The following is a 22,643-nucleotide window of genomic DNA, read 5'->3' on the forward strand; positions in this document are numbered from 1 at the left end:
GAGTTCTACATCTTGATCTGGAGGCAGAAGAAGTTACTGTCACACCAGGCATAGCTTGAGCATGTGAGACTTTAAACCCTGCCTCTACAGTGACACACATCCTCCAGCAAGGCCATACCTACTCCAACATGTCCATACCTCTTACTAGTGCTCTCTATGAGCTAAGTATTCAAACACAGGACTCTACGGAGACCATTTCTACCCCACTTAGAACACTCAACCACTTTCCTAGACCAAAGTCACATTCCTCCAAAAGACAATATGGTCAGGTCTGCCACCACAGTAGCCTACTTCCTGGTACCAAATTCTGGGGTGGGCTTAGGTTTCAAAAAAGATCATTGCCAGTTATCTTTTCTACCTTGTGCTTGTGGTTGGAGGTGTGAGCTCTCAGCTACTGCTCTGGCATTATGCCTGCTGCCATGCTTCCCACCTTAATGGGCATAGACTCTAACCCTCTGGAACTATTAACCCCAAATTAAACTCTTCTTTTTGTAAGTTGCCTTGCTCAAAGTGTCTTATCACAGCAATAGACAAGAAACCAGGACATTTGGGTTGTGGCTTTAATTACATCTCCTTGATGACTAATGATACTGAGCATCTTTTCATACGCTTTTTAATCATGTCAGCTCATCAAAATTTGTTGTCCCTTGAGACATGTAGTTTCTTCTATAATGACCATACTTTAGGTAGTCTTGGTTCTGATGGTTATTCTTTCTTTTATCAGCATTTCATATTGAGGAGCTCTTATGATGTAGTTCCACATAGGATTTTGGGAGAAGGACTTAAAATTCATAGATAAACTTTTTCTTTTGCTAGATGATTAGTAGTTTGCCTCAAATATGCAGAATATATTAGCATGTCCAACTTGCATATGCTACTCAAAATCCTAAAGGAGCAATACATGTAAAGTATGAGCTTAAATCATACCAAATATTAGTATTAGTCGTGAACTTTATCCACATAGAAAAGTTACTGACTATCAGTTGGGTATCAGGCATGATGCTAAATGCTGAGCATCAAAGATAAATGAGGCTGAAGTACATGGTAAACACAATAGAGATAGGAGCTGCAGGGCCATTGGAGGATCTTATAGTCTAGACATTAGAGTTGCTGGAAAGAGTGGGGCACATGGTTAGTGAGTACAGACTGAGAGAGACTAAATTGAATTTTGAAGGACAAATGAGACTGAGGCAGGCAAAATATTGAAGTTAGGGGATACAAATGGGTGATGTATTTAGCAGCATGGGTTCATTCTATTGAATGAAATTCCACTGAAACTCACTGGATGCTCATCAAGAACTAGGTATGAGAGACAGACAGTCCTACAGGGAATCTAAGTGGTTCTGAATTATTGAAATGTAGCATTTGAAGGAAGGAATAGTGAAAACAATACAGAAAAGTTAGGGAGATGTCTTTGTGTATATTGTACAAATGTTGTATTTTTATCTATTACTATTCCAAGTTGACATAAGGCATTCTAATTATCTCTTGATTCCAGTTTTCAATGATTACATACTATAACTATAGAATTCATTCCAGCTGTTCAATGTCATTGGATCCTCTATTCTGTGTGAGACAGTGATTTGACTGAACTCAAAACTTCTGCTTAATACTGTCATGGAAAGTTATTGAGTCTTCCCCTTTATTTACATTTTAGTAAGCTAGTTTTACCTGCAGATGGAGTACACAGAAAAATACCCTTTTTTTTTTTTTTTTTGTTTTTTTTCGAGACAGGGTTTCTCTGTGTAGCCCTGGCTGTCCTGGAACTCACTCTGTAGACCAGGCTGCCCTCGAACTCAGAAATCCACCTGCCTCTGCCTCCCAAGTGCTGGGATTAAAGGCGTACGCCACCACCGCCCGGCCTTTTTTTTTTTTTTTAAGTTACTTCTTAGTGTCAGGCACGTTAGATAACAGTGGCTAGTAATGGAAAGAGAGCTGACTCCAGTCCCAGAGGAGGAGATGAGCTTGTGGAAGATGGATGACGTGCTCTCTTGGGAGCACAGAGCCTGTCTGTGCTTATGCTGTACTTACGTAGCTTGTCCCAAGCTCTCTCCTTTTATCCCTTTCTTATTGTTCTTTAAAGTGTGTGTGTATGTGTGTGTGTGTGTGTGTGTGTGTGTGTGTACTCACATGTTGTAGAGGTCAGTGAACAACTTGCAGGATCAGTTCTTCCCTGCAGTGTGGGTTCAGGGGATCGAGCACAGGTTGTCAAGCTTGACAGCAAGCACTGTTATGCACTGAGCTGTCTCTCAGCTCCTTTTTCTTTTTTGATGGTTCTTTAAACTTAGAGTCAATTTCAGGGTCTGGGCCTAAGACTTAGAATCTTAGGATAGGGAAGATGAATCTTAACTGTAACCTGGAAATTATGTCTTGAGCTGATAAACTCGAGATTCTGTCTTTTCTCCAAATTTCAAATTATTTTATATGTATGGTACTTCAATTTTATAATTCTTATGATGCAGTGGAGCATATGAAATTAGTCTTTCTGTGTACTAATGCTTTCCCATGCTGTAGTCAACTTATGTACTATTTTTGCATCCATTTCAGTAGAAGGATATTTGGGCAATTCTTTACTTTTTCTTAATCTTCCATAGAAATGGGATATAAGCGAGGCCTGAAATAAATATTTTTAACAATTAATTTTCTTTGTTAGATATATTTAAAATTATATGTGAAAATCAAATGAAGTGTTTGGTATGAATTCATATGGAAATATTCCAAATTATGCTTTATTAATTTATATAGAGTATGTGCTTGAGACTAAAATATAGTCCTCCTTTTGGCTGGGGCAGACACCTAGCTGGTCTGCTCCCATGAAGACACCATATCCTGAGACATCCTAGAGGAGCCACTACACTCAGAGCAGTGAACACCTAGCAGGTCTGCTCCCGTGAAGACACCATATTCTGAGCCATCATAGGGGAACTACTGTACTCAAAGCAGCAGGATTTCAGGATCCCAGAGGTGGCCTGAGTCCCAGGAGTTCTTCCACCCAGGAGCTCAGGATCACAGGATCACAGAAACATTTGTACCCTGAGGAGTTCTGACACAAGCAAGATAACTGGAAGACAGGCTCCAGTCAGAGACAGTGAGTGCAGGTAGCACTAGAGTTAACCAGATGGTGAAAGGCAAGCACAAGAACATAAGCAACAGAAACCAAAGTTACTTGGCATCATCAGAACACAGTTCTCCCACCATAGCAAGGCCTGGACACCCCATCTCACTGGAAAAGAGAATTAAAATCAATTCTCATGATGATGATAGAGGACTTTAAGAAGGACATAAATAACTCCCTTAAAGAAGTACAGGAGAACATACATGAACAGGTAGAAGCCCTTAAAGAGGAAACACAGAAATCCCTTAAAGAATTGCAAGAAAACACAACCAAACAGGTGAAGGAATTAAACAAAACCATTCAGGATCTAAAAATGGAAGTAGAAACAATAAAGAAATCTCAAAGGGAGACTACCCTGGAGATAGAAAACCTAGGAAAGAGATCAGGAGTCATTGATGCAAGCATCACCAACAGACTACAAGAGATAGAAGAGAGAATCTCATATGCAGAAGATACCATGGAAAACATTGACACAACTGTCAAAGAAAACGCAAAATGCAAAAAATTCCTAACCCAAAACATCCAGGAAATGCAGGACACAATGAAAAGACCAAACCTAAAGATAATAGGTATAGATGAGGGTGACGATTCCCAACTTAAAGGGCCAGTAAATATCTTCAACAAAATTATAGAGGAAAACTTTCCTAACCTAAAGAAAGAAATGTCTATGAATATACAAGAAGCCTACAGAACTCCAAATAGACTAGACCAGAAAAGAAATACCTCCCACCACATAATAATCAAAACATCAAATGTACAAAACAAAGAAAAAATACTAAAAGCAGTAAGGGAAAAAGATAAAGTACCATATAAAGGCAGACCTATCAGAATTGTACCAGACTTCTCACCAGAGACTATAAAAGCCAAAAGATTCTGGAGTGATATAATATACACCCTAAGAGAACACAAATGCCAGCCCAGACTACTATACCCAGCAAAACTTTCAATCACTATAGATGGAGAAACCAAGATATTCCATGACAAAACCAAATTTACACAGTATCTTTCCACAAATCCAGCACTCCCAAAGGATTATTGATGGAAAACTCCAACACAAGGAGGGAAACTACAACCAAGAAAAAGCATGAAAGTGTCTTCCAATAACCCCAAAAGAAGATAGCTACACAAACATAATTACACCTCTAATAACAAAAATAACAGGAAGCAACAATCATTTTTCCTTAATATCTCTTTAACATCAATGGACTCAATTCCCCAATAAAAAGATGTAGACTATCAGACTGGATACATAAACAGAATTTTGCTGCATACAGGAAACCCACCTCAGTGACAAAGACAGACACTACCTCAGAGTAAAAGGATAGAAAACAATTTTCCAAGCAAATGGTCCCAAGAAACAAGCTGGGGTAGCCATTCTAATATCAAATAAAATCGACGTTCAACCAAAAGTTATCAAAAAAGATAAGGAAGGACACTTCATACTTATCAAAGGAAAAATCTACCAAGATGAACTCTCAATTCTGAACATCTATGCTCCAAATGCAAGGGCACCCACATACATAAAAGAAACTTTACTAAAGCTCAAAGCACACATTGTACCTCACAAAATAATAGTGGGAGACTTCAACACCCCACTCTCAGCATTGGACAGATCATGGAAAATGAAACTAAACAGAGACACAGTGAAACTAAGAGAAGTGATGGACCAAATGGATTTAACAGTTATCTATAGAACATTTCATCCTAAAACAAAACAATATACCTTTTCCTCAGCACCTTATGGTACCTTCTCCAAAATAGACCGTATAATTGGTCACAAAACAGGCCTCAACAGATACAAAAAGATTGAAATAATCCCTTGCATCCTATCAGATCACCACGGACCAAGACTGGTCTTTAATTATGACAAAAACAATGGGAAGCCCCACATACACATGGAAGCTAAACAATGCTCTACTCAATGATAACTTGGTCAAGGAAGAAATAAAGGAAGAAATTAAAGACTTTCTAGAATTCAATGAAAAGGAGGACACATCATACCAAAACTTGTGGGACTCAATGAAAGCAGCAGTACTAAGAGGAAAACTGATAGCTCTAAGTGCCTACAAAAAAAAAAAAAACCAAAAAAACAAAAAAACAAAAAAAACCAAAAAAACAAAAAACAACAATAACAACAAAAAAAAAAAAACAAAAAACAAAAAACTGGAGAAAACATACTAACTAGATGGCACAGAGACAGTATCCAAATTAATAAAATCAGAACTGAAAAGGGAGACATAACAACAGAAACTGAGGAAATTTAAAAAAATCATCAGATCCTACTACAAAGGCCTATACTCAACAAAACTGGAAAATCTGGATGAAATGGACAATTTTCTAGACAGATACCAGGTACCAAAGTTAAATAGGGAGCAAATAAGCCATCTAAGCAGTTCAATAACCCCTAAAGAAATAGCAGCAGTCATTTATAGTCTTCCCACCAAAAATAGCACAGGACCAGATGGTTTTAGTGCAGAATTCCATCAGACTTTCAATGCAAAGTCATTTCCATTCCTTCTGTATGATACTCTTCACCTAATAAAACACAGGGCTGTAAGTCAGATGTGAGGGTGTGTGCTTTTCAGACTTGCATTAGCCAAAGCAGGACCTTGAGGACAAGCCCGCAGAAGAAAACTCTGAGGGCTGGGGGAAGTAGAGGCAGGTGGATTGCTGCAAGTTTCTGAGTTCAACCTGGTCTATATACATAGTAAGTTCCAGGCTACAAGTTTGAAGCCATCCTGGTCTATATAAATAATGAGTTCCAGACTAGCCAGAGCTAGAGTAAGACCTTCTGTCAACCCCACCCCCACCCAAAAGAAACAAAAAGATAAAGAAATCATAAAAGGTATACTTCAGGTATAGTTTGAGTTAGTGTGGTTTCCCTCCCCAACATTAGTTATAGAAAGTGTTTTGTGTATTTTGGCTAGAATGTAATAAAACCACAAGGGACCATTACTGGATATTCCAGCAAAATTGAAAATTTGAAGTTAATTTTTACATGTCTATGTATACATATATATGTGTGTATATTATGTGTGTACATGCCACAGCATGCATGTGGAGGTCAGAGAGCAGCTGTGTATAGTCAGCTTGTCTCCTACCTTTGTGTGGGCTCCAGTGGTCAGACGTAGGTCACGAGGCACTTTACTCACTGAGCCATCCTGATAGCCCCTAAAGGGAGTTTTAAAGTGCTCTGAGGAAGTAGTCTTTAAATTCATCTGTGGCAGAAATCTGCAGAAAATAAAAGGGCCGCCCTTCTTCAGCTTGTTCAAAGGGCCTGTTGTTCATTTTCAACTTGATAAAAGGTCTTACCCCACTTCAATTTGTTGGTTGTGGGAAGAGGTCTTATAGATGTTCCCAAACAGTTCAGGCTACTGTGACTGCTCTTGGCTGCCCATCAGGAGTTGAGGGGTAAGACCTGATTGCTGAAGTCAGTCACCACATACTTGAGTCATAAGATAGAGAAATGGAACTGCTACTGACCTGGCAGCTTCATCTGAACTGGCTAACATACATATTGCCAGATGGCTGTGCATTGCTATGCAGGCTACATGGAGGGAAAAAAAAAAAGCTATCAACAGTCTTTCCCAACTGTGAACCCTGGAAACTACAATAATAACAAGCCTGGGTAGACATGCCCACTGGTGCATAGTGGCATGCATGCTATGAGAGTAACCAGCAACTTTCTAGTTGGATTTAAAGCCTGACCCACAAGATAGAACTCATGTTTGGTACTGTTAGCCGAGCTCAAATCACATTGCAGGTTGGTCATAGCTCCAGGGAGAATTTAATACTAATATTTTGCTAATGGACACAGCATCAAGCTGCTCTCTAAATTCTTATCCTCGTGCTCATAGATTATTGCAGCTCTCAACTCTCATAAAAGCTTCTGCTTGCAACAGATGACAACTAATACAGAGACTCAAAACCAGTCACAGTACAGAGTCTAGGAAGCTGGAGTTAAAAAACTCTAAACCAGACATCCATATCATACTCCCTCCCAAGGCTCAAAGATCATCCTGGAAAAGGGCACAGAAAAGTTGTGACAGCTAGAGGTTGTGGAGGACTACTGCAAAACAGGGTTTTCCATATACGACAGGGTTGTTGAACAGAAATCACGTGGTTGATGTTTCTGTATGCATAAGATCCACACAAGCTCAATCCAGCACAAATACCTGGATGAACGGGAGAGGGAGCTACAAAGTCCTAGCTATAGTTGAAGAACTATTGGCTACTAGGAGAGGGTCAGTCAATTTTCTTTAGGGATGCAGAGCCTAGTAGCTGGCTCTTGACTCTGCACCCACACACTGATAGCATTAAATGGACAAATGAATTAAAAAAAAAAAAAAGCCAGCACAAGAATTTGAGATGAAGAAATGGTGTGTGAGTCAAGGTAGGTTTGCTCAAAACATATTGTATACGTTGCTGGAGAGATGGCTCAGTGGTTAACAATGCAGACTGTTCTTGTAGAGAACCACAGTTCAGTTCCCAGTGCCCACATCAGGTGGATCACAACTGCCTCTAAGTTCATCATGGTACACATGTATTCAATTCTCAAATAATAAAAACAAAAAAATTTAGAGGGACTTAAACAGGATAGTAATATTTAACTATCTTGTAAAATTCAGGCAGATGGTTCAAACTATTACCATGCCTTGTAGTCTTCTCTTTCCTGTTGTTCCTGGTTATGTAACTCTGACCTTTGGGTTAAGAGCAGTTGCTTTTAAATTCAGAGTTTGAGGTGGAGAAGCTGCTGAGACATTTACAAGGCTACACCTAGACACAGAGGTGTGGGTTGCAGTCTTTGCATTTGGTAGTCTTGTGTGTAGGTGTAATTTGGGATCTATACCTGGAATAAAAGTGCTGGACAACTGGAAGTGCAACAGAGCCACCTGTAAACTGTAGCTACCCAAGTGGAGTGTCAGTGTGATTAGCACAGCTTCATCATAGAGGGCACTCATCGTAAACTTGTCAGTTCGAGGGTGTTCCTATTGTACCTGAGAAGCATATATTGATCTGAATTTTTTCTCTTGTGCATGGTTTGCCCATCCTGTTTTTTAACCCTTACGGACAAGGTATATTAAATTCCATATAAAATTTACTTCAGTTATTTTGTTGTTGCATTTGTTTCTCCACTGATACTTTGAAACCCAATATAAACCTTTCTTCATGTGCATATGATCAACAAGTTATTGCACATAAAAGATGCTTAGCAAATGTTTTAAATTTATTAAATTTTTAAATTGATTAAGTAAATGGAAGTAAAAGTTTGAAGACTGGAAACATTTGATTTCCATAAAGAGAAGTTTATATCTGCCACATACATAGAAGATATTTTTTTTGGTTTTATATGTATATTTATTAAAATACACATAAAGTTTGCTTTTTCTTTTCTGAGACAAGGTTTCTCTATGTAGCCCTGGCTGTCTTGGAACTCACCCAGTAGACCAGGCTGGCCTCAAACTCAGAAAACCACCTGTGTTTGCCTCCCAGAGTTCTGGGATTAAAGGCAACAGCTACCACTGCCTGGCTGTTGAAAGAGTTTTAGAACGTTGATTTGACTTTCAGGGGAAAGTGTGGCAAATTACTGTATGCAATTAATTGTAGTTAAGCACCAAGTTACTGAAGGAATCACTAGGCCAAAAGCTAGTATAATAGTATAACAAAAAACGGAGAATTGTCAAAACATTTGACTGTTTTAACTTTAGGCATTTACTCGTTTATCAGTATTGTAACCATTTCTAGGGAAAATGCCATTTTTCAGTATTTCATGTGGAAGAGGCAAAGCAATACTTTATCATTATATTCTTTTCTGAGTCAGTTCACTTGCATTTTTGTTTGCAGATTATCCCTGTGGTATTAAAATAAATAACCCAACTTCTTGACTGATGTCATGTTAGGTATGTTTATATCATGTGACCAGAATACCTGGGAACAACATGTAGGGAAGAATTATTTATTTTGGCTCCCAGCTTCAGAGGTGCCAGCCCATCACGACTGGAAGGGCAGGTTGGAGCAGACACTTAATATTTTCTCAGCCAGAAAGGAAAAAAGAGACAAGAACCACTTGCAGCCTTAAAGACACCTCCCCATGACTACCTCCTTCCAGAGGCCCGCCTCGTACTTCACCTGTCAGCTGTACTGTGGTGGTATGAGTATCAAGGAGTTTACCCATTCATTAGGTCAGGGTCTTCTGGTTTTAATTGGAAGTGCCTTCACAGACGTGTCTAGAATTGTATTTACTAACCTCTCAAGAGTTTATTCAATCAACTTGATAGGACTAACCATCACAGAGTCTATAGTCTTCTTTAATCTGAAAGTTATCTGTTTTTCAGTACTTTTGGTTGTGGGGGAAGAAGGAATTGAACCTTCTCTGTTGTTGCAATAAGTTATGTATATATCCCTAGAGAACAGTGGTTCTGCATAGAGTTGTTGTAAGGATGGGCGAGGCCAGCTAGCACTTAGTACACAGTAATAAATAGCACTGTCACTTCTATTATTACCTTTATTACTGTTATTCTATTATTATTACTTTCATTGTAGTGTTTAAATGATAGTTCTTTTGAAGAAATGTTCAGTAGCTATTACTAGTAGCTGGAATTTTTATTTCTAGCATACAAGCAGTGCACTGTTAGTAAAGTAAAGGACATGAGTTTGGCAGAGGAAGAGAACAAGAATGCTGCATCTAATTTTGAACTTGTTAAACTTGAGGTGCCTATGGATCACCCATCTTGAAATTCTCTATGTGAACCTGAAGAGGGAGCAGGATTGTTAGTTAATATAAGCCTTGGGTGATGAGTGAGGTGATTCAGGTCTCTACCATGGATCTAGGTGAGAAGCTCTCGGACATTAATCTTTAAAGAGCCAGTAGAGAGCAGGAAGGAGAGCTCCTCGGAGTTAATAGGAGGGAGTGGTGCCATCCCTAGACAGTAATGCCTCCTTAGCAAAATCATTAATACCAGACCAGTCCAGTAAGATGAGCATGGGCCCTGAACAAAGGCAGCAAAGAAGTGGTATGGGAAGTGGCAAAGATTGCGTTAACTTTGAACAGAAGTTAACTGTTTTATGTGTATTGAAGAAATTATTTATTCTGTAATAAATACAGTGATGTTAAATAGAAGATGAAAAATAAGCAAAACACATAAGGAATTCTATTCTGTCTAAAAGATATCCTGTAGTGTTCTTATGAAGGAATACAGAACTGAGTAATCCTTTGCACAAAGCATGGCTGTGCTTGACTGAGGATGCTGAGATGCTGGAGGCTCAGCTTCTGTGTTGAAGGCACGCCTCCTCAAGGGGGAAGAGGCTGGGGTAAAGGAGGAGAACTTCAGGCCTGTGCATCCCATGATGCTGAAGTACATCCATGAGGAAATAAGCTAACAACCCAGTGGGAAGGTGCACGAGGAATGATTCTGTTCTTCTGACAGCCAATATCTCTCTTTCTCTTTTCTTTAGTTGGAGAACATCAATTGACAGGCCATAAAGTGGCAGTTAAGATCTTAAATAGACAGAAGATTCGCAGTTTAGATGTTGTTGGAAAAATAAAACGAGAAATTCAAAATCTTAAACTCTTTCGTCATCCTCATATTATCAAACTGTAAGTATTTTTGTGCTTGAAAAATAAAAGAACTGTCCTGAAAGAGTTAAACCGAAATTTTATAAATACCGTAAGTTAATTTTAAGGAATATCAATTTTTATGTTCATACTCAGTTTTAATTTTAATTTATTACCTCTGTCAGTTCTTAAGTGCACGTAATTGGTTTAAAATTAAAGCCTTGCTTCAAATTTGGTACTAGTCAAGTGATGAGGGCAGTCTTGGAAGCTGATTCTTTAGAGTTCACTCTGAAGATCACTCTGCGTTTGCAATTCTACATTGGTTCTTTTCTTCTTCCTTTTCCTCCTTCTATTTTTAATTTAAAAGTAATATCAGGCCAGGTGTAATTACTGTAATGTCACTCAGTGACCAGGGCAAGAGGATTGTAAATTTGAGGTCAACCTGGGATATATAGTAAACTGGTCTAAAAAAATTAAATATTAAGAGAGCTATAAGATAGTTAGTTAAATTGAAAGATAATTTAACTAATTTAATTAAATATAGAAAATCTACATATTAAGGGTGCAGTAATATTCTATTATGTTGTTTAAAGTTCTGTAGAGAATACTGTAATATTCTAGATACATAAAATTATCTTTATTGTACTTTAAAGCTTAGATGCAATTTTTATAAAATAAATATTAATTTTACTCATCCAAGGAGTACCTAAGGGTAGCCAGGGACTGTGCCAAGGATTCTACATTTATAGTCCCATAATATCATCATGACAAGTCTGTAAGGTAGGCTTACTTTAATGATAAGAGGGCAGCATATGCAATAGGGATAAGCAACTATAAAAGTTAATTTGTGGATCCATGGGTTTGGCCCAGTTATATTTATATATTGTTACTCAGGTATGTAAACAAAGAACAGTATGGTTTTATAAATGCCAAATTAGTTAGTGAATGTAGTAGTAGAAATAGTAGAAAGAGAATTAGTGTATATCTTGATTCAAATAAGATTGCCACATAAGAAAGCCTATTGTGTTAAGATATTAGTGTCTTTTAGATTTTGTTTGCTAATATATTAAGATCAGAATAAATTATATTTAGCCTGAAATTAGTCAGTGGACAATCTCTGCCTGCCTGCCTGCGTGCCTTCCTTCCTTCCCTCCCTCCCTTCCTTCCTTCCTTCCTTCCTTCCTTCCTTCCTTCCTTCCTTCCTTCCTTCCTTCCTTCCTTCCTTTCAGTTTTTTGAAAAAGGGTTCTCTGTATAGCCCTAGATATCCTAGAACTTGCACAGTGGACCAGGCTGGCCTTGAATTCAGATATCCACCTCCCTCTGCCTCCTAAGTGCTAAGATTAAAGGTATGCATCACCACCACCTGGCTAGTGAACAGTTTTTTTTTTTTAAAAAATTATTTTATTGTTTAAGAATTTCATGTGTTTTGATCAAATATACCCTATTCCTTTCCCTACAGTCCCCTTATCCCACTTTCTATGTCCAACTTCAAAGCTCTTTTTAAACTCCTCAGTGAGCAATATTTGGATGTCAGTGTTAATGGAGAACACCTTGATAATCCTCTAGAGTTCTTTTGTTTATTTGATGATAGTCAGCAGGATAATGGCCCTCCAAATGTCTGCCTTCTCACTTCAAGAACCTGTGAATGTTGTCTGTTACACTGGAAAGACAAACTAAGGTTACAAGTCATCTTGACACTGACAGAGGAAGTTAGTTCTAGATGGCTTGAGAGTCCATGTAAACAGTGGTCCTCAAAAGTAGCAGACAAGGGTAGAGGAGGAGTCAGAAAGAGACCTGAGCAAGGCTATCATGAGTAGATATGGGAAAGACTCTGCTGGCTAGCAGAGACTTACAAGATGAGGAAAAGACTGTGTGACAACACAGGACATCTTCCAAGACCCAAAACTGCAAAGTGAACTTTGCTCCTGGACTCTCCAGACACATTCAAAACTTGCCAACACCTTTGTTCATATGTCAGGCTACTAATCTACAGAACTGTGAGATAATGCATGCGTGTTCTTTTCAGCCTCTTAAGCTTGCAGGACAGAGGCAATAGAAATAGTAACACTGTGCTGGTTAGTTTTTGTCAACTTGACACAAACTAGAGTTTTCTGGAAAGAGGGAACCTCAATTAAGGAATTGCCTCTCAGTTTGGCCTATAGGCATGTCTGTGGGGCATTTTCTTGGCTGATGACTGGTGTTAAAGGGTCTAGCCTACTACTGTGGGCAGTGCTAAGCCTGGGCAGACAATCCTAGGTAAAAAAGCAAGCTGAAAAAGCCTGCAAGAGAGACCTAGGAAGCAGTGTTCCTTTACTGTCTCTGCTTGTGTTCTTGCCCTTCCTCCTCTCTATGCTGCACTGTAGTCTGGAAGATGAAATTAGTCGCTTCCTGCCCATGTTGCTTTAGGTCAGTATTTTATCACAGCAACAGAAAATCAAGCTGGAACAAACAGCTATATATCCTCCCAAGACAGAGAGCCCTCTCTGGCCTGGAACTATTATGTGTAGGCCAGGATAACCACAAACTCACAGAGCTCTTCCTTCCTCTGACTCCCAAGTGACAGAATTAAAGAGAGGTGCCACCAAGCCCAGCTTGTGAAATTCCTAAAATGCGTGGTTGGTACAGGCTTTGAAATATTTAGTTTTTATTGTTGTACTTTTTGTCAGTGCACTATTGCAAATTAAAATATTTGATGATGGAGCCCACATAGTGCCATCTTGCCAACCTTAAGAATATGCTACCGACTGTTCCTAGTTGGCTAATACTTGGTTTGGTGTGCCATTGGGTGACGCAATTGCCATGAAACTTTCAGTTTTACAGTAAGCTTCAATGCTGTGTGATGCTTACTTTAGGTTCTTTCCATTATAAACATAGATTCACGTGGCAGTATTTGATTTTAAGACTATTTCTAGTACTAAGTGCTAGCATGTGTATGTAAAACTTTTGGAAGATTAGTATAAAATACAGCCTGTCAAGAATAATGCACGTCTCTTCCCATTTGTTTTCTAACTTTCAAATGGCGTGCTTCATAGTGTTATGTAAGAAGTAACTGTTGGCATTGGTAGAATGCCAACATAAAAGTAGGCATTGGCCTCCTGTGAGCTGATTCTAGTTTCCGTGAGCGGACTCCAAGTAGTTTTCAGTAAACTGAAGCAGTTCATGTCTTTTTTTTTTTTTTTTTTTTAATACAGTCTTACTCTGTAACCTAGGCTGACCTAGAACTACTGTGTAACCCAGTTTGACCTCCCCATCAAACTCACAATCCTGTGTAACCCAAGCAAACTCACAATCCTGTGTAACCCAAGCAAACTCACAATCCAGTGTAACCCAAGCAAACTCACAATCCAGTGTAACCCAAGCAAACTCACAATCCTGTGTTTGCTTCCCTAATGTTGAGATTCTAGGCCAGTGACACTGTGTCCTTCTCACATTGACTTGACTCCGTATTAGTAATGACCAGTGGCTTATAAGCTAAATTTCTTTGGGTTTTGCTGCTTACTTGCTATTATGTATAAGAAGAGAAACCAGAAATGGCCATACTAAAAGTATTATGTGCCAGAGTGAGGGTGGAGAAGGAACAGATGCCTCTGAATGAATAGACTGACTGAGCTTTTAAAATGCTAGCCCTGGAAGCTCCCAGTTGGAGTGTGTGATCTAGATTTGTTCTGCTCTTGAAAGCATATATTGCATTTTGTCACTGGTCTAATTTAATTCTGTTGCTGTGATAGAATACCTTGACAACAAGTAGTTTAGGGGAGAAATGGGGTTTACTTGGCATGTAATTACAGTTACAGTCTATTGCTGAGGGGAAGTCAGGTCAGAAACACAAGTAGCTAATCACACACATTACTTCCATGTCAGGAGCAGAGAGAAATGAGTGCCCCCTGCTGGCTGCCTGCTGCCTGCTGCCTTCTTATACTCAGCCAGCCCTTTTCCCTCTTAGGCAGTTCAGGAACCAGCCCATAAGATGGTGCCACCCACAGAGGCCAAGTTTTCCTACAACAATTAACCATTATGACAACACAGTCCCCAGCAGACGTGTTCATAGTCCAGTCTGTTCTAGATAATTCCTCAACTGGGCCTTCCTTCTCAGGTGACTCTGGGTTATGGCAAATTGACAATTAAAACTAACAGCACAATCAGTGAACAGCTTATTGTGGAATTTAAAACCTGACTTTTCACATTGTAATTTAATCAGTGCTTTCTTATTCTTTTTTCTATAATTTATTAACAATTTGTGTCTCATTCTGATTTAGAGTTAGTTAATGTTACATTGTACTAAAGTAACTACAGAACAGCCTCAGAGTTGGACAGCAAGTAATTAGTAGAGATTAATCAGTGCTTAAAGCTCCTACATTTTCAGCCATGAGCTTGTCACTCATCCACATTGCCTCTGGAATTGTGAATTTGGATTTTTTTAAAAAAAAAAACAACTCATGCTTTCTTCCTACTGAGAAAGTTTATTGACATAGTCTCTAGTAATGTTAGTGTTTTACACATACACACACACACACACACACACACACACACACACACACACACACGGAGAGGCAAAGATGGAGACAGAGGCATGCACACAAAGAGATCTGACTCATAATCTTTGTTTTGTTCTGTCTTAACTTTCTGCCAAGAATAGTTTCATTATTGAAAAAAAGGCTTCTAGAATCAGTAAGAAAAAATGAGTGCTAACTACCAAGACTGATGGTAAATATCTATTTACTGAATGATTTATCTATCAACAACAACAACAAAAAAAAAACCCCCAAAAAACAAAAACAAAACCCCAGTGTTTGTTTATCCTGAGAGCCACTGGCAAAGGTTTAAAAGTAACAAATAAGGTGGAAAGGAAAAGTGAAAACTTGCCGAATTCTAGAATTTGTGGAATTGATCTTTCTTTTTTCTTTTTCCTTTTTCTTTCCTTTGTAGTTCTTAGAGAAATTTGAGTTACATTCAAAAGGTGAATACTTGTTAGGAAAAGATTTTTTTTCCTGGCTAATTATTCTAATCTACTTCTTTAAGCCCCTCTTCAGCTTTTAAGCAGTGTTCACCATCTTGAATGTTATGATCCCCAGGTTTCCATGACCTAATCTTTTGGTTTTCCCTTTTTGTTCTCTGCCTAATCTTAAAACTTCCTCTTTATCCTTACCTTCAGTCAATACATTAAATACGGTACTTCAGCCTGCTGAGCTCACGCACCCTTCTGAGTGCACACTTCAGTGATTTCCTTAGTACTGGAACATCGTTTGTCATCTCTGTAAGGTTTCCCATTTGTTTTGCTGTCCAGAACATAGCTGTAATAATGGAGAAGAACACTTTCCTAGGGTGAAACTGAGTGTGAGCAGCCCAGGGAAGGGAAGATTGCTATAATGGCCAGAGCAGAATGGAGATAAGGTCCTAAGGTCACTGAGTAGACAGGTTTGGGTCTTGTTCTAAGTTGAAGACTTTGGAGGAACTAGAGGACTGACTGTGGTATGGAGGGAGCAGAAAGACCAGCAAGAAAGCCGTCACTGTTGGCTAGTTGAGGGACTGTGGTGTTTTAACCACAGTGATGGATAAGCTTTGTGGTGTCTAATCTAACAACCACTAGCCATGTGCATTATTTTTTAAGATAAAATTAATGGTGTAATTGTTGTGGTTAGTAGGTTCTACAGACAGAGCAGATATGAAGCAATCTATCTGTGGATGGTCTCATTGAGCAGCCTAGCTGGATGGAGAGATGTGGCAGATTCATTGTACATTTTACTTTTTAATTTATTCTTTATATGTTATATGATATATATAATATGCTTTGATCATATTTACTCTCTCCTACTCTCTTATCCCATCTCTGCTCTAGATGTTTTCTTCTTAGCAAGTTCCCCTTCTGCTCCCCCACTTCTGCTTTCATGTATTTTGGGGTGTTCCATTCCATTTAATTGAGATTGCTTTCAAGAGCCTGGGGGGTGGGATTTGAGCAAGGGCATCATGCCAGTGTCCAATCACAGAGGAGTATGACTACCCTCCCCCTTTAGTCATTAGTCCATAGCTCCTCAAGGAAGGCTGGGGCTCCAGGAGCCCCTGCTTGTCCATGATAGAATGTTGTTGGGCCCAAATTTTTTGTTTGTTTGTTTTTAAGCTTTCATTATAATGTTAAGGCAAAAATCTTAGATGAAGAAAGAATATGTGAAGAGAAACAATAGTTTAGACGGGAGAGGGGAAAAAGGGCAGTAGTAATTAGAAGAGCATGTATTGTCTAAAGAGGGTGTCCTTTTAGGGTGGGTAATGTTATAGAGAAGGACTAGGTCAAGACCAAAAAATAGATGCAGGAGAACGGGGATTAATTGTAGAAGATAAGTTCCTTAGCTGGTGTAGGGACAGAATGCAGTAGATAATTCAAAGAGTTAATATTAGAAAGTCTATGACCATGGATTTTGTTGTATGTAGTGGGTGGAAAAATGATTAGAAATGAAGAGGTCTAGGAACCTAGAGGTTATCTGTTAGACAGGTATCATAAGTAGATAGCACCCATGTTCCAAATACAAACAATAAATAGCAGTGAGGAAAAAGACATGATGAGAGAGAGAGAGAGAGAGAGAGAGAGAGAGAGACAGAGAGAGAGAGAGAGAGAGAGATCATTATTGTGTTACAATGGTGCATGCCACAGAGGCATTGGTTTTGGTTTACTCATTTGTTTTGAGACAGGGTCTTACTGTGTAGCCGAAGATGTCTTTGAAGATGTCTTTGAACTTGTTAGGTTCTTAGATGTCTTGAACTTACTCTGAGGAAGATTGGAGTGAAAATTTTTCTTTGCACCACAGTTTATTGCTAGATTGTTCAAATATTACATCATTTAATTTTTATTACTTTAAGGGGTGGAGAGATGGTTAAGAACACTGGTTGTTGCCGGGCAGTGGTGGTGCACACCTTTAATCCCAGCACTTGGGAGGCAGAGGCAGGCAGATTTCTGAGTTCGAGGCCAGCCTCGTCTACAGGGTGAGTTCCAGGACAGCCAGGACTACACAGAGAAACCCTGTCTCGAAAACACACACACACACACACACACACACACACACACACACACACACACACCAAAAAAAAAAAAGAAAGAAAGAAAGAAAGAAAGAAAGAAAGAAAGAAAGAAAGAAAAAAGAAACTGGTTGTTCTTACAGAAATCCTGGGTTCAATTCCTAGTATCCTCAATGTCAGCTGGCAACCATCTATAACTCTAGGCTCTGATGTCCTCTTCTGGTGGGCAGATATACATGCAGACAAAATGACCATATACATAAATAGATAATTTAATCTTTAGTTAATGAATTGATGAATCTAGACTAAATAGCAATGGCTACTTGTATTTCAGATAGAGAGACATTGTTTCTTTGGCTAGAAGTGCACAGTACCATTTAGTCTAGTCCTTAAACAAATGAGACAGAAATCTGATCAGTTCTCCAGCTCTAATAAGAGTTACGCATTGATGCCCTAAAGGATGGGTGGTGAAATCGAACTTAGCCTCTCAATGACAAACCGCTGATGTCCTCTGGAGAAAACAAACCATGAGCAACCTATAAATGAAAACAGACCAACCAATGTATGGATGGTGTTTTGGTCTAATTCTAAAAATGAAGAACAAAAAATGGAGAAGCATTGTAAGTGAGGAGCCTTCTGGTTGGATATTTACAGATACTCATGGTTTTCTAAACGCATGTCTGATAGTGATTTTGCATTTTGTGCATGTACATGCATATATACATGTACAGTTACATTTTAAGGAGATGTCCATTTAATCTGTTTATAGAGAAAAATGAAAGCAAATTCAGTGTGATTTGGTAGCCATAAGGTAGGCCTTATAAAGTTAGTAATCAGTACATATTTATCCTATTTTCTAGACTGTTACAGAAATAATTGATTTTTATGTCCATGCATAAATTAGAAAAATATAACCAACCTAATAAAATTTGCCAAAAGACACAGGCATTTCTTGGAGAAGAAATGTGTATGAGATTTTACAAGTACTAGATACTGTATAATTCCACAAGCTTTCTAGTCATTTTAGCATCACTAAACTCTCTTCAGAAAACAACCTGCACCCAAAATACAGTATTCGCATGTACTGTAACTTGGCAGTTCAGCTTATCAGTATATAGCAAGAGAAGAATCTTACCATGTACAAAAATGGTCAAGTTGCACATAATAGCAGAACTGTAGGAATAATCTCAGTACCTTTCTGTGGAAGAGAAATAAACAAATAGGCTCTGGGAATAACCAGAAAAATATAATGAACTGCTATATAGTGGTCACATCATAGGACTGTGGTACACAACAATACTGACTGATTTTCAGAGAAGTTCTCCAATATTACATATGATATATACCATTTTAAACCTAAAACCATTAAGCTAGGTATATGAATATAAATCACTGTTTATAAATATAAATATATACATATATTTATATGTATATATTTATATACATATATGTATATAATATGTATATATTTATACATATATATAAATATATATATTTTGATACTTCATATATCAAAATAAAACTAAAACGAAAGTTTTAAAAAAACTGAAAAGGTGAATGGGCTTCAGCAGGATAGGGTAGGGGTGGCAGCGGAGTGCGGTTCTCTGTGTGACCACATAGGAGGGATTGGGAAGGCCCTGCTTTACTGCTTGGTAATGGTTTGTATTTACCTATTATATATTATTAAAAACAGTAATCAACTAAAGAAAAGACCAGGAGAATGATTATTACATTTTTATATGGCTGAGTTATAATTAAAGAAAAAATCTTACTCTATATGCTTGACAATATAAATAACATTTTACGATCTTTATAGACATTTACCACTGAACAGGTAAATGTTGATTTTTGGCTCACTTCAGAAAGATTTCTTTTTTCCTTGAGTTGTATATATTACTTTGTGTGTTTATTGTATAAACATGAATATAACCTGACCAGCTAGACATTGCTTAGGAATTGTCTGGCTAGTTGCTTTTTTTTCTTAATTAAAAATGTTTCTGAAAATTTTCCTAATGCATATTATTTTCCATTTCTGTCACATTAAAAGAATGCTGTTATGTGTGATGATTTTTCTTCATTATATTTCTTATATTTCCATGTAATTACCAGAAGTTACCTTTTAATAACCCAGGAACTTGCCTTTCCCACCAAGTCTCTAATATGAGGCTGTTTTCTTAAGAACTCTTCTGTTTCTAAAAATTGTTTCCCTTTATTAACTGAGATTTTATTGGTTGAAATTTTGCCATTTTTTTCTTTTTACTTTCAGTTCATTCTGGTATTGATTCAAGCTATTTACATATTTTAAAGTAGTAATTTCTACATTAATTTAAATAGTTTGTTGGAAGTACTTTTCCAGATGCAAACTCATTAATCACACTATCATCATTATGAAACATGTAATTACAAACTGAGAGATATGAGTTGTAAAGCCCAGGTAAATGTGTCCATGCATGCAAATTACCTCATTTATACTTGGGAGGTTGCCTGTAAGCTAAACTCTAAGGGATGGCTAATACCCTGAGAGAGGTACTCAGGTCAGTGGAATAGCCTGTATGAAGAAGCTGCAGCAGAGGAAAATTAAGCATGATTAATAAAAAGTAGTGAGACTGTAATTGTGGCTTTCATATTTGAAAAATGACAGAGATAACAGGACCTGATTAATTTGGAGCTGTAGGGTTGATAGAAAACTTCTGGCCCTGAAGCTCAGATACGTGTCTGAAGAGAATCCTTGTTCAATGCCTAACTATAGCTAGACTGCAAGTTCCCCCCATAGAGGTTTCAACTTCTAGGTTCACACAGGGCCAATACAAGAAGGGACTCAATTAAGTATTAAGACTCCTTATTTGATTAGTTATGCCTGGCTCATGCATGGTAGCCTCAGTTTTCATTGCTATGAACTTGCCTTATGTGTGATAGCATGTACTATGAAGTTAGAAGCTTCATGAGACAATTCAACCCAGCACTATCCTATGAAGACTTGTGTATTCCAAAGGATCACCAGTGAAGTTTATTTGAGTTTCATCATTTTATTCACACTTCATCCAGAATGGATAAGCACATATGTGATTGGTAATAATTAATAAACCAGATCAGAAAAATGAGTTTGTAGCAGTAGATAGATGCTTCTGCCTACCGTATTTAGTTTGTTTGATCATTCAGTACATGTCAAAATAGCCTTTCAGAGCACTTCTGTCAAGAGCTCTAAATAAAGTTGCCTTTCCAACTTTGTGAAATAGTCTCAACTTTACTTCTTTTAAAGCCATTTGTTTTACATAAAATGGGATACTGGCCCTTTGTGTCCTTCAAAGACTAAAGATTACTATCTGAAGTATCTTTCCAGGCTAGCCCTGTAATTTCACTTGTAATTTCAGAATGTGGGAGTCAAGGAGGGAAGATTATGAGTTTGAGCCAATAACATCTATCTCAAGGACAAAAAACAAAAACAAAACAAAACAAAACAAAACAACCAAAAAAGAACCCCCCCAAAACAAAACCTAAGAAAGAAATATTTCTATAGACGGTCTTTTCATGTGTGTAATTTACACATGATGTGTTTTCTCTTAGTGTAGATAGAATGTAACATATTTACTTGATGGCTATCAGTAACCCAGCCCACCATCAGCTAGAACTTGCTTTATTCCACGTTAATAAAATGTCGCCCATTGGTGGACAGAATAGCACGGTGACTTGCCTGTACAATGGCATCAGCTTCTTCTTGTGTATTCTCCTGAGTAACTTGAAGCCAGCAAAGTCTTTATTGCTGTATTTATCAGCCTTAAATAATAACTCATTATGAAACTAACAGTACTCGTAATTGAGACTATAGAGAATCCTTGATAAAGAAAATCATGTAGTTTTTAAAGTAGTAGTATCCATTTATATAAATGTTAGAAGTAATCTTCATTTAAAACATTAGTATTATTTTTAACTCATTTTCAAAATCTGATTTTGTAAAATTGTGTATGTAGAAGTAATAATTTCCAGAGAAAAATATTATTTTGTAAAATTAAGCTGATTTCTTACTATTTGTTTAATAAGACCAGCTTTAGGTGTCTGCACACACATGTATGCGAGTGCGCGCGTGGACACACACACTTTTTTTCTTTTCTTTTTTTATTATTATCAAATCATAATTTTTACTTTTTAACACAGGGGTTATAAACATGAAAATGCAGGATGTGGGGAAGGGGATGACACAGGAGCATAGATGTTCAGGGGGAGTACAGATATCTTTCAGAACAGAGTATCAGCTGGGTGAAGGTTCAGGGGTCAGGTCACTATAACTCTGCCTATGATTCACTTGTCCTTATCTAATTTGGTACTATCCACCAAGGCTGCCTATTTACAAGGTCTATGACTACTCAGGCTGGTAGATTTCCACAAAAGCTGCCTGTTTACAATAGTTTATAGACATCTGTTTCAGTGTTTTTCCATAGAGACCCAAGACTTTGTGTTAGCAGGCATGTATGTCAGGCCTATTGCTGATTTTAGGCTTATGGCTGATTTTAGGCCTTCAGTGTATAAGCAGGGCTGCCCCTAACATCTCCTCCCTTCTCCAAGTATAGAAGGGCTGTGGCAATTCTAATCTTGCCAAGGCGGGGATAGAGGCCTGACCTCCAGTAATTAAAGGGGACCTTGTAATGGCTCCAGTCCTCCTGTCATTGTCCAGTGAGGCATGAGGGCCATACCCATCCCAATGTCTTTTTCCTGGAGAGGGGATATTTTTGACATCAACCCCCTATGCAGTCAGGCTTGTCCCTCAGGGAACCCAGAAACATATTTTTAACTTTTATTTATATTCCCTTGCAGTGCTTAGCCTCACAGCCTAAGCAAAAATTCAGATTGCCAGACAGAGGGGGTTCTGGGTAGCCCGTCTCTGCTTGGTCTAGGGGCGGAAGTCCCCTCTTTTAGGTTGGGTGGAGATTGGACTTGGGAGCATCCTGGATAGAGTAACATCCTCATCTAGA

At 38.1% G+C, this 22,643-nt stretch overlaps 1 protein-coding gene across 6 annotated transcripts in view; it reads left to right on the forward strand.

Moving 5' to 3' along the window:
• The window catches only part of Prkaa2 (protein kinase AMP-activated catalytic subunit alpha 2), a 74,115-nt gene that overhangs the window by 24,920 nt on the left and 26,552 nt on the right, over positions 1 to 22,643 (forward strand). For 4 of the 6 annotated variants that reach the window (XM_034502231.2, XM_076934549.1, XM_076934550.1 and 1 more), the window contains one exon: positions 10,571 to 10,712. The exons of the other annotated variants lie outside the window; for them this stretch is intronic. In XM_034502231.2, the coding sequence (XP_034358122.1) occupies positions 10,571 to 10,712 (142 nt within the window). The remainder of the gene's footprint in view (positions 1 to 10,570; positions 10,713 to 22,643) is intronic. 6 annotated transcript variants of the gene reach the window in all.

This window comes from Arvicanthis niloticus, chromosome 5 (genome assembly GCF_011762505.2).
Source record: "Arvicanthis niloticus isolate mArvNil1 chromosome 5, mArvNil1.pat.X, whole genome shotgun sequence".
Lineage (NCBI taxonomy): Eukaryota > Metazoa > Chordata > Mammalia > Rodentia > Muridae > Arvicanthis > Arvicanthis niloticus.